The 12,776-nt window shown below is 39.5% G+C and overlaps 1 protein-coding gene across 1 annotated transcript in view; it reads left to right on the top strand.

Moving 5' to 3' along the window:
- Positions 1-12,776, top strand: part of CEP128 (centrosomal protein 128) — a 217,293-nt gene that overhangs the window by 191,273 nt on the left and 13,244 nt on the right. Inside the window, exons 21-22 of the mRNA XM_063290184.1 lie at positions 7,236-7,313; positions 11,624-11,737. Of these exons, the coding sequence (XP_063146254.1) occupies positions 7,236-7,313; positions 11,624-11,737 (192 nt within the window). The remainder of the gene's footprint in view (positions 1-7,235; positions 7,314-11,623; positions 11,738-12,776) is intronic.

The following is a 12,776-nucleotide window of genomic DNA, read 5'->3' as shown; positions in this document are numbered from 1 at the left end:
TTATCATTCTCTCTGAGAAGATAGAACACCTCTTAGAGTGTAAGTAAGCTTTAATATTAGGAAAATGAGATAAAATAGCAGTCACTGCATGATGGAAGAGTGCGCTTTTAAGTAAATGCTGCTTCTGTTGGTCCAACTGAAGTTGGTTGACCCTTATCAGCTTCATCATTACCCTTTGCTCCCTGTTAAATAACAAGCAGACAGTTATGACTGTTCTCTTCTGGATTAGTTGTACTGTATGCATTATGGTACATAGTTTGCAGTTTCTGGGCAATAATTAGCAGTACTTAATTGCTCACTGTGTCAGGTGTTCTCACCAACCTTTTTAGTGTTTTGTTCTGCCTGACTAAACCTCTCTCTTTCAATAGAGAAAAATGCCATCATTAATAACATTAATATGGTACTTGAATCTAATTTAGGAGATTATTATAGGTGTCAGTAAATTACTGTTGTTTTTCTACAGGTCACTTTTTCCCCCCTTTGCTTGGCTTTCATGCTTTTGTTTGCCTGTCCTTCCACCCCCACTCTACCCATCTTCATAGCCAGCAAAACTATTGTACTGTAGTTTACATTGTGTTCTTGCCTGTCGTAACGAGAGCAAAAAATCCATTCTTGCAAACAGGATCATGAATCACACTAAAGGTTTTCAGATGGTTTCTAAATGAAGTGAATTTTAACCTGGCAGCTATTTTCCACACAGATCATAATGCTGGTGCTTAGCCATTGGCACTGTGGTAGCAAGCTTGAAGACAAGCCTGCAGTTGTCTGCACTGCAGTGAAATAGACAGACATTCTCCTTTGGAAGCACGTTTAAAATTTCAGACACACAAACAGAAAATTCTTAAGCTGTATACTATACTCATTGCTTTTGACAACTTGGAAAACTGTGAATTGTGTAGACAAGCTCATGTACACCCATTACTCATTTAGTGTAGAACAAACATAAGTCAGCACTCAGACCCAGAGTAATATTAAATGACTGCTTTTAGAGAAAACAAAGTATCAGTCAAATTCAATTTTTTAATGGATTTCATTGTTTGTTATCTGGGTATGTATGTGATGAAGGTAAAAGAAAAACATTTAATTTAAAAGGGAGTGGTTGTTTTGAAATCATGTGCTCTGCAGTTCCTTTCATGTGGCAGAATGTCCCTGAAACATATTGTTCTTTTAAGGTGACTGCTGAGCATTTCCGTCCCTTGTTCTGTTTCACACCATTAACTTTTCTGTGGCTGAAGGCTGCAGAGGAAGACCAGCTGAGAATCTGCTGTTTCTTTCAGATATCTCTCAACCTTTTCCAGCCCTTACAAAGACCAGGGCCACAAATGACTCTGGGAAGAAGTAGCAAACCATACATCTCATCATAAATTAATGGAGTGGAAAATCAAGGCTTTGATGAACATAAGGCCACTATAAATGAAGCATACAATATAAATGAGTGCAGCTTCTTTGTGGGAGAGATGCAGAATTGAGCAATTTAATGAGGAACAGACATTGATAGACACCTCCAAGCAATTTTTTAGCTTGCAAAAAACAAGGTAGTGAAGTGTCCTCTAAGAGAGCTCTTCCTTGAATATTTTAAAATACACAGCTAAGAGTATTTTGCAAGGTGTAGTTTTAATAAGTATATGATAAAATGCCTGGAAATTTATAGGGAATATGTATTAATTAGGTTTTGTTGATGAATTCTTCTTATGCTAATGGTATAACGATCCAAGTGTGAAGCCTAAATATTTTAATGTAATCTTTAGCTTTTGTTTTGCTAGAAATCACATTATTCTACCTACAGTGGAATGAAGAGTTCTGTAGTGATTTTTTTAGGTTGTTGTTTGATGATCATACTAAAACAAGCACTGAAAACAAGCAAAACACTTTTGAAGATAGTAAATGTGAAATATAACCATTTTCCTCTGAATGTTCTGCTTCTTTTAAAGCTAATGTCATTATCCATCATTTTCTGTGCATGTAACTTAATTTGATAGTGGCATAAGGATTTTGGGGGGGGGGGTGGAGTGTCCAGCTAATATTTAGAGCAATTTCAGTGAATTACTGTAAGTTCTTCAAAGAAAATTACCTCTATTCCTGCCAGAATTATAATTACTATAACTGACTTCACTTTTGAGTATTTATGAATCTAACTTACCTTCTTTAGCAGAATGAGCTTCGATTTTTTTTTTTGTAAAAATGGTCACAATGTTTAGAATCAAATATATAGAACAATGTTTCTCAACCTTGGCAACTTTAAGATGAGTGGACTTCAACTCCCAGAATTCTCCAGCCAGCCATGTCAATTATGCTGGAGTATTTATTTCCACTCAAAAAGAGCAGAAAGGCCCAGACCTTTAAATTTTTTGTGTTTCAGAGTTACTGTCAATTTTTCTCTGTGTACCTATCTCTTTATCACAACTCAGGTAACCCCCAGAAAGCTCATATAAATTCTGGCAAAAAGGAAGGCAAACATGAATTCAAAATCAATAGCCATTAAGCAACTGCTGTCCTTTGATTGGAATGAAATTACCGACTATTGAAGCCCTTTTGTTCTACTCGAATATTTTGCCTATTCTACTTTAAACCTTTGGATCCTTTTTAATCTTTCAATTTCAATTATCTATCCGGAATACTTTAACTAGGAGGATTATAAAGCACATCACTAATACAATAGATCCAATATCAGCATTTGTCTTGTTTCAAGTGTAGCTAGTTTATAATGTAACAAAGTTATTAATAAAGTCAAGAATGCCAGACTTCAATAACTCATGGACAGAAGAAAAGCCAAATCCAAATTTACTTATCAGGTCCTTCTCTAGGGGCTTCTATTTGACGAAATAAAGTTGGCGGCTGTCAGAAGGCATCTGCAAAGCTATTTTGTGTCATTCCTGAATACGTCCCTTAAAATATATCCCTTTTTTCACGCCATAGTCTGACTGGCAACTTGGCTGATTAACTTTTGGCTTAGCTGTATTAAAAACAGAATAACTGCAGATGCAATTTAGAATCACAGAATAAGAAAACGTAAGGTTTGGAAGGTACCTTGGTGATCATCTAGTCCAACCCTCTGCCAAGTGCAAGAATTCATTTCTGCAGCAGCATTCCTGACAGATGGCCATGCCACACCTGTTAAATACCTTCAGCAAAGGAGAATCCACCACCTGCCAAGATAGACTGTTCTATTGCTGAACAGCTCATACCGTTAGGGTATTTTCCCTGATATCCAATGTACTTCCTTGTAATTTAAGCCCATTGTTTCTCGTCTTGCTTACTGAAATAGCAAAATTCTGCTGCATTCTCCACATGCAGATATATAAATACAGCTATCATGTCTTCCCACATTCTTCTTCAGGCTGAATACACCCAGTGCTTCCATATGTTTTTCCTCTCAGGCCCTTTACCATCTAGGGATCCTCTGGACATGTGCCAAGAACTGGATGCAATAATCCAGGTGTGATCTGACCAATGAAACATAGAGTGGAATGATGACTTAAGATGAGTTTGATCCTTTTTGCATGTACTGTTGCTTGATAGGGTTGCCCTCCCCCCCCCCCACATCCTATACAAGTCTTTCACTTTTCCTAAACAAATGTAAGATTTTGCATTAGTCTCTGTTGAAACTTTGCTGGTTTATACCCATTGTTACAGCTTTTCCTCTAAGGTTTCTCTAAGGTTTTTGCTATTCCCTGCCCCCATCTTTGTCTCATCAAATTTGATAATCATATTTTCTAACCCTCATCCAAATCACTTATAAATATGTTGAACAGCATAGCACTTAGGTATGCCACTCAACCCTTCCAACTTGATATGGAGCTATTGATGTATACTTGTTTGGAATTCATTGCTTATGTATTTATTTGATTAATAGCCCACCTTTCATCCAGAAGCTCAAAGTGGCATACATACTGTACTTTGCTCTCTTTCTGCTTTTCCCTACAAGAACAATCCTGTAAAGTAGCATGAACTGAGAGAGAGTGACTAGTCCAAAGTCACCAGTGAGCTTCCATGGCTCAGGCTGGACTTTAACTTAGGTTTCTCCACTCCTAGTTCAATCCTATACTGAATCTCAATCTCTGGATTGTTCAGCCAGCTCTGTATAGTCCAGCCCACATTTTTCTCCACTAGGATTTCATGGGAGACTTTGTTGAATGCGTTGCACCAGATCCCTTCACTTAAATGTTGCCATCTTGCAGGGCCTAGGAAGTATGCCTTTTCTTTTGTAGTTCCCGCCCTATAGAACACCCTCTCCCTTTAGTTCTGGCAGGCCCTTACCCTTTTATCCTTCCAGAAAGCCAGGGTGTGAGGAGAACGTTGTGGGCTGCATTTAGGAAATTCAGTTGTGGCACCAGGCATTTCTGTTCTCGGTTTTATTGTTCTCTGTTTTTATTGTTTGTATATATTGTTTCATTCTTTGGTTATGAGTCACCCTGAATTTGATTTTAAAACGGGTGGCTATATAAATGTTTTAAATCAATCAATCAATCAATCAATCTGCCTATCCAACCAGATCAAATAGGGTCAACTCCCTCCAGGTCCCCATCTCTACAGAATTGTTGCCTGACAGGGCCCTGAAAGTAGAAGTTTTCAGTAGCTGCCTCCTCTCTTGGGAACTCCCTACCAGCAAAGATTGCATCAGCTTTGTCCCTCTTGTGCTTTAGGAAAATTGAAAACACCTTCCTGTTTCATTTTGCATAGGTGTGTTGTAATGAAGGTGGGGTTCAGAGGTGGATGGCATTTGCATTTTTTAATCTTTTAAAAATCTTCTTACATGTATTGGGGGGTGGGAGGCATTGTTTTATATGTTGACATTGTGAGCTCCTAGAGCCTTTGGGAATGGCCAGCAAGCCAGACAGACAGACAGACATGCCTTTGAACTAACTGCTAGGTAATCTATTCCAGAGTTTTGTCTGGCAAGCTGACTGTTCTATATTTACCCTGAGCCTCTTTCTTCCCATTTTGGAATCCAGGAACATCATTTGTGATTCTCCAGTCCTCTGGCATTATCACCATCCACCTGATTTTTCAAAACTCACAGAGAGAGGCTCTCGGAGAATATCCTCAAGCTCCTTCAAGAGTCTCAGATGTAACTGGTCTGGTCCTGGAGACTTAAATTTGTTTATTTTCCCTAAGTGCTCCCTAACCATCTCTTGAGGGCAGGCAGTTTTGTCTGGGGAAGAAGTCTCACCCCTTCTCTCCTGAGGGCTGAATTAAGATGTTGAAGTGCCATATTATCCTTACAACAGTTTTCTAACTGAGTAGTGGGGTGGCTTTTCAATTGCCTCTCCAAGTGGCTACTCCTTTTTAAGTTCTGTTAAGGAAGCATTGGTCAGCCCTCGTGGGGGTATCAACTTTTGGATGATGTTGGTGAAGAGGATAATTGCAGGGTGTTTTGAAAATGATTCTGAGGCTTTGGAGAATAAAATAGCAACTGTGTAAAAAGGCATAGAAATGGCGCTTTTTATTGATGGTGCCCCTCTATGGAATGCCTTCTCCAGAGAGACCTACATGGTGCCTACTGTGTATTATGATCTATTCAGTGCCAGGTGATGACTTTCTTAATTTCCATGGCATTTTAAGAACCATTTTGTTGTTTCAGAATGTTAATATTTTGTTGCTATATATTGTGATTTGATGCTACTTTTATTGCCATTATTACTGTGCTTTTGACTTTTGTCTTATGTGTTGTTGGGTTTTATATTGTTTTTATATATTTTTTTTCTTTTTAATATATTTTTATGTTGTAACTGATCGTATACTGTTTGAAGGATTGTTATTAGAGGGTATTAAATTAATTAACGAGAGCCAGTTTGGTGTAGTGGTGTAGTGGCACTATGCTAGAAACCGGGAGACTGTGAGTTCTTTTCCCGCCTTAGGCACAAAGCCAGCTGGGTGACCTTGGGCCAGTCCCTCTCTCTCAGCCCGAGGAAGGAGGCAATGGCAAACCACTTCTGAAAAACCTTGCCAAGGAAACTTCAGGGACTCGTCCAGGCAGTCTCTGAGAATCAGACACGACTGAACAGATTAAAAAAAAAAACAATTAACAAGCTCAAATAAAGGTTTGAGGCATCACATACGAATTTATTGTCTAAAGATAAAATCTAATATAAGGTCAAATTTTCAGTACATTAAAAGTGCCAGAGTTACACTAAAGTTAAAATCTAGAGACCTTGCTTCCAGCCTGGCTGTTCTGAACTGAGAGCTTATAAGTCAGAGACTTGGGGATCCATAACTTCACTACAGTGGCCAATGATTTGAATACTCAGAAGGAACTTCTCCTTGGGAAAAGGGTCCTTTGTGTATGTAACCCTTGACCTGCAGAGCCCCTACTCTGTGTAGCATATTGTGTAGCATCTTTGAGCTTGAATCAACAATTACCTATGTCCCCTTTAGCCTCTTCTCTGTACTCAGATGAAGGGCCCTCTGCCTTGTGTTGGACTGAGCCTGGTACATCTCTTCTAGGCTCCCAGCCTCCAGTGGTTTAGAATTGTGCAGCACATTCAGGGAAGCCATGATGTACTGGGGTAGCCACTTCAGCTGAATTACATTGCAGGATATAGCAAGGAAAATAAATGTAGTAAACGTGAAAGATGAAGAGGAAAAAGCCTTTGATGTAATGTGTTTGGTCTCTGTTGTATTTGTGTTTATTTGGTTTTTTTTTAATCTGTTCAGTTGTGTCCAATTCTCAGAGACTGCCTGGACAAGTCTCTGCAGTTTTCTTGGCAAGGTTTTTCAGAAATGGTTTGCCATTGCCTCTGTCCTAGGGTTGAGAGAAGGTGACTGGTGCAAAGTCACCCAGCTGGCTTTGTGCCTAAAGGCGGTGCTAGAATTCACAGGCTCCCAGTTTCTAGCCTGGTTCCTTAACCGCTACACCAAACTGGCTCTCATTTGTATTTATTATAAAATAGAGTACTGTAATTGAAGATTATTTATAATGAGTGCAATGTTCTTGTGGGTGTTCCTAGCCTGTCAGATATCATTTTAATCACTAATTATACCAGAGTGTTCAAATATTGTGCCCCCAAATTGGTGTGAAGTGTGTAGTTTCCACACTGAGGAAAGTGTGTCTGAAACTAGCCCCTTTAAAGCCTATAATTAGGCTTTAGTCTAATTATGCAATTTTTTCATGTGTGAACTCTCAACCTTTGCAAGATTATTTATTGTTCTACTATCTTATGAATGTTAATGGTAGTATCACAGGTGTAGGCTCATCTCATATACAGTCCTTTTGAATACTTGTCAATGTTTTTCAGAGTACTCAGTTAGCCTTAGAACATCTGGAATCTGCTCCTGAGAAACTGAATCTTTTTGAAGATTTCAGAGATTTTGGGGTAAGAATATTTTGTGATCTCTTTCATTTGAAAAATGTTTAACAGCATTCTACACAATAGGGGAAAGTATTATGCTTAAGGTATGACATCTAAAACGCAATTATATAGACCAATATTTGGGTGTTCACAAATTAGCATGACCCTGAATAGATTTGTTCTGTAGCAAATTCCTTTCTTTACCATTCCTTTATCCTGATCAAAAAGATATTTCCCCAGTAGAGTCCTTCCATCCTGATTTGAATGCGACATTGTAATGCCTCATAACAATATGGTGTTTTTAGAGTTTAATAAATTTAAAATCTGAAAATATTTCTCTCTCTCTGCCATGGTTTTTGATCTATTCGTGGTATTTTGGTAACCTTTTAAAAATTAGTATCATTTAGCTGGGTGAAAAGCTATTTGGAAAATGGTAAATTTTGTTTGATTTATTAAGATGTATTGTCATTCCGTCTTCAAGCCCCGCTTCCCACATGATGGCACCCTGGATGTCTCTAGTCTCACAACTAGGATTACTTCTTCATCAGGCAACTGACAGCAGAATCAATAAGGAAGCAGTTGGAATGTCATGTTTGTTCATTAGGCTGAGTAAAACTGGTATTGCGTGATAGGGATTAAATTCATGTCAGATATTTAAAATGCAGACTGAGTATGTATGAATGTACTTGTTTACTTGTTTACTAAGGCTTATTCTAATGTTAAACAACTCTGAGTGGTTTATATTCTGCCTGTTATATAATCACATTTATTTATTTATTGCATTTTATAATAATTGTAATGGGTCCAGTTTTATGAGATTTTAACATTTCTGATTGGAGTTTGATTTTATTCTAAACCGCCCAGAGTCCCTCTTTTGGGGGAGATGGGCAGTAATTAAATTTTCATCATCATCATCATCATCATCATCATCATCATCATCATCATCATCATCTATGTTGAAATACAGTATGAATAAGAACAACCCCACCAAAAAAACCCCATAATAATACACTTCATACCCTTTTCCATCTTCTGACACCATCATCAGGAGCCATTTAATTATCTTAATCCTTTTCAGAAGCTCTCCAGAAGAGTCAGGTCTTAACTGCTTTCCAAAACTGTAAGAATGGGTCTGCCCTTAGCTCCCTGCTCCAGGTTGTTCCAGAGGAGACAGATTTAAACATGAATTGCACCTGGAAGTCTAGTGGCAATCACTGTAGCTCCTTGAGTAATGGTGTGACACAGGCATATTGAGTTGAGCCCATTACTACTCAGAGCTACCACATTTTGGATTAGCTGCAACTTTCAAACAATCTTCAACTTTAAACTTACTCTAACACAGAATGAAATGCAGTAGTCCAAAGATGAGCAAACACAGGCATGAGTGACAGGCAACAAAGCCTCCCTATCCGGAATGGCTGCAATTGCTGTACAAGATAGAACTGTGTAAAAGACTGCCCTGGTCATAGTCTCTAACTGCCCTTCCAGCTGAACTGTGAGCCCAAGGGGATTCCCAGGTTGTGAACTTGCTCTGCACCAGGTGAGTGCACACCTATCCAGGATCAGCAACAGCTACTTCTTTTCTCTGGGACTGATCTTAAATCTGTTTCATCAAGACCCTAACAGGTCACCTCATAAGACATTGCCTCTCTCAACTCTCTTGGACTTATCCAACCAGCATCCAACTCTGAGAGAATATGAGCAATTTTATCCTCCAGATATCTTACAAACAAATTGCAACAGCCCCATAACTGATTTTCTTTCCCATCCTCCAAGTCACCCTGAACAGGTCCACTGGCTGGCAATCAGTATACCACTGAGACCCCCTGGGCTGCCACATAGGGAGAAGCCATAGCAATGCAGACCACCGAAGAGCCCCAAATGCCTCCATATTGCAGGAGTTTGCCAGAGCCTCAATTGAAATGCCCACTAATGCCTTGGGAAACTCCCAAAGTTCCTTCTGGAAACCAAGAAGATCCATCAAACATCTGGGGCAGACCAGACAAATAGATCCATCTTACTTTCAGAGAGTGGTCAATTCCAGGAAAACCAGAGAGTAATCTGATCATGACAAGAGACTGATGTTAATGTTCCTCACCCTCACCATCATGACTTTGAGACAAAAAACCAGACCCAGTATGTGGCCTTCCACTTAAGTTGGGCTTGTGATATCCTTGGACAACTCCATGGTTGTAATGGTGATTATGAACTCACAATCTGAGTCCAGTCACCTCTTTAGGGAAGGCATGTTAAAGCCTCCTGGCATCGTAAGCCTGGAAAAATCCAATGCCGATGCACTGGTAAGGTCTAGAGGCTCAGACAGGTGTGCAGCTACATAGAGTAGTACAGCAGCAGTCCCAGCTTGTTTCTGGAGCCCAACCTCAGAAATAAGCCCTGATACCCAGTTATGTGTGAAACAATATCCCTGGTGACCTGCAAAGCCTCCTGAATGGCAATTGCCACTCCCTCCCCTTTTCTAGGCACATACATCCATGAAATATGGATAGGTACATTTTTGAGAGGAAAGCACTCACCATCTCACCTATCTAAGTCTTGGTAATACAAGCCAAGTCCATTCTGTCATGATCAAGTCATGGATGAAAATACATTAATTACAGATATACCTGGTATGCGAAACTAATAGCTGGAGCCCAAGGCTCCTAAAGGCCCAGCCACTTGGTTCCCAAGACAAAGCCAGGAGGCTGGAAGTGGGGATTGGCCTCAGGTCTCCAATGTCCATTTCCCTAGAGTTGCCTGCCTCCCACCATATATTTGCTCCCCACCACCATAATCCTTCCCCTGCCCCTTTTACTCTTCAGCCCTGTTCCGTAGCCATATCCCAAGGGACTCTCACTGTCTATCTCTATCCTTAGATTCCACTAAAGCCTACATCCACCACTTACATTCTGGTTGTTTTTGACTTAGTCATTCAGCAACCACCATACATCCCAAACACCCCACTGACACCCCCACCCCCGACAACCGCCAGTTAACCTATCAATCTTCCCACTCTCATCCAACACCAATATGGCAGTTGCAGGTACTGGGACTCCCACTGAACAAAATTCCAAGTATACAGCCCTGCTTCTACTATCACTACTGACCTGAACATCCCAAAATCCCACTGTGCTGTCCCTGTTGACTGTCAGGCCATTCTCCTCTATCTGGACCACCGCTTTCTCCTATCTCATTGCCATTTCACCCAAAAGAGAAAACTGAAAAAAGAAACTGTTTTTACATTATTTCTCTGACACAGTCCAGAACACTTCCTCTGTAGTAAGTAATGGTGATTTACGTTTGGGCTGATCTTCAGCAGCAAAACACAACTGACATTCAGACAAACTGGGGAGAAGAACTGTAGATAAAAACTTTTCATTCCTGCCAAGACCAGATTATCCACCCATAGCTAAACTATCAAGGAAAAACAAGAACTGGCAGTGTATCTTTGGACCTGTAATCATTTGCTGCAGAAATGGTCATTTGGGCTCCCAATTCCATCCTAGTTTGTCAAGAAATCATCCCATCTCTGAAACTAACAACTGCCCAATCTTTGCATTGTTCTTTGGCACTGTACTGCACGGTAAGCAATTTTGGGGGGCTGAAGGTACATATGTAATTTTGGGAAGCCAGGCTGGATGTACTCAAAAGATGGCTGCCATGCAGAATCTGGCAGTAACAAGACACCCATTTAGCAGCTCTACGCTAACCTGACAGGATGCTCTCTGATACTCCACTAAAACTGCTGTGAGTGTCATAGCCATTATTGGAAATAAATACACCAGAGGCTGTGGCAACCCAGCTTTGCATGGATTTTTAATATTTATTTATTTATCTATATAATTAATTAATTAATTAATTAATTGGTAGGGAAGGGAGCCTAGCCAGCACCAAGAGAGGTTTCTGATGGAAAATGATACCGATCTTGAGAAGCCTTTTCAAGTAGTTCTTGCTAAATCTACAAATCTTTTATTAAAATACATTTATTTAGAGATACATTCCATATAGTATCTGCTGATATTAAGCATTTGAATATGCTATTTAAAGTTGATGACTTAGAACCCCCCTTCCCAAAACAATACTGAAATCTAGCATAAGATCATCCAGCGTTATGAGATTTTTATGAGAAATCACAAAATATCAGTATTCTCACATGAGATCTCTCAAAATTGCATATTAAACTGTCAAATCTCATAACGACATTATTATTTTAGAGGGGTGGGGCACTTTTGAGGCCCAATATCATGTTCTCCTTTATCTCAGAAGGTTCCTTTGGTCCTTTTTTAAAATATTTATGTGAAATATATTTCACTCATTTGAAAATTTTCTGATTTCAGAATTCTCATAGTCAGAAAGAAATTATTGAAAAAAGATACAATAAATACAAGCAGCTTGTGGGCTCATTACAGCAGCATCTGGAAGATTTAAAACACAGACTTGAAAACTTCCAAGTAAGTTTGTCTTCTCTTGAAACCCTTCTTTGTATGCAGTTGTTCAAGAGATTAGCTCTAATTGCTAGGACTCTGGAGAGTGCATAATCACAGAAGCAACGTGCCAATTTTAATAATTGGCTAGAAGGATGCCAATTTGCCTTGCAAGGTCAGGCCAAAGATTTCCAAAGGTCAATGCTCTGTCTCCAATGGTAACTTAGTAAGTTAATAGATGGGGCATAGTGGAACTATTCCATTAGTCGCTGGAAGTATAGAAAGACACCAGAAGGCCCGAGCAAAGACTTTCAAAAGTCAGGGCCCAACAGGAATCTGGCAAATTCACAACTACATTCTCTGTATACTTGCCCCTAATGTGTGGTATTCAGAGCTTTCAGCCTTTGTATTGGAAGGTTCCTTTCCCCCCCCCCCTCTCTTTCTCTCCCGTAGTCGGTATAGACTGATGGAAAATAGGGGGTATGATTTTGTCAGTTCCTAAAATGGGAAAGTCCTGTTTTATGCAGCAGTGAGATACGTAGAGGAGAATCTACTGTCAATCAGCTTCATATTTAGATGGAATAATTTCTCTATTTGTTATGCTTTCCTTGTAAAAGTCTTATTTTCTTGTCAACTAAAATGTCCTGCTATGTTGGAGGTATTCAGTGGGGGGTGGGGGGTGTTCTGTCTCATTTGAACAGTGAAGCGGCTAAGAAAGCTCAGAAAGACTGGCTCCATTCTAGGTCAGGGCCAGGGCTTGCCCATCGTTAGAGACTGTACCCCACCTCATTCAGACACACATGCAATATACTTTTTTCCATGTTTGTCAAGTCCTTCTCTGCTAGTGGAAAAACGTCAAAAGCCTATTATCTATTTTTAGGATAATGTACTGGGAGCTTTTAAATTATGAAAGGTGGAAGATCAGATTAAGCTGTTAGCATGGAGACTGTATTAATAGAGTGTCAAGCATTTAGCTCTTCAACGCTTTTGTTTTCTTTAGTCTGAAATAAATCTATTGAACCTATCTATTTATTTATTTGCAAAAGCTTATTTCATGCTGCAACAA

The sequence above is a fragment of the Candoia aspera genome, chromosome 1, assembly GCF_035149785.1.
Source record: "Candoia aspera isolate rCanAsp1 chromosome 1, rCanAsp1.hap2, whole genome shotgun sequence".
Classification (NCBI taxonomy): Eukaryota; Metazoa; Chordata; class Lepidosauria; order Squamata; family Boidae; genus Candoia; species Candoia aspera.
The sequence above is the reverse complement of the archived record's forward strand: the minus strand, read 5'-3'. Positions and strand labels throughout refer to the sequence as shown.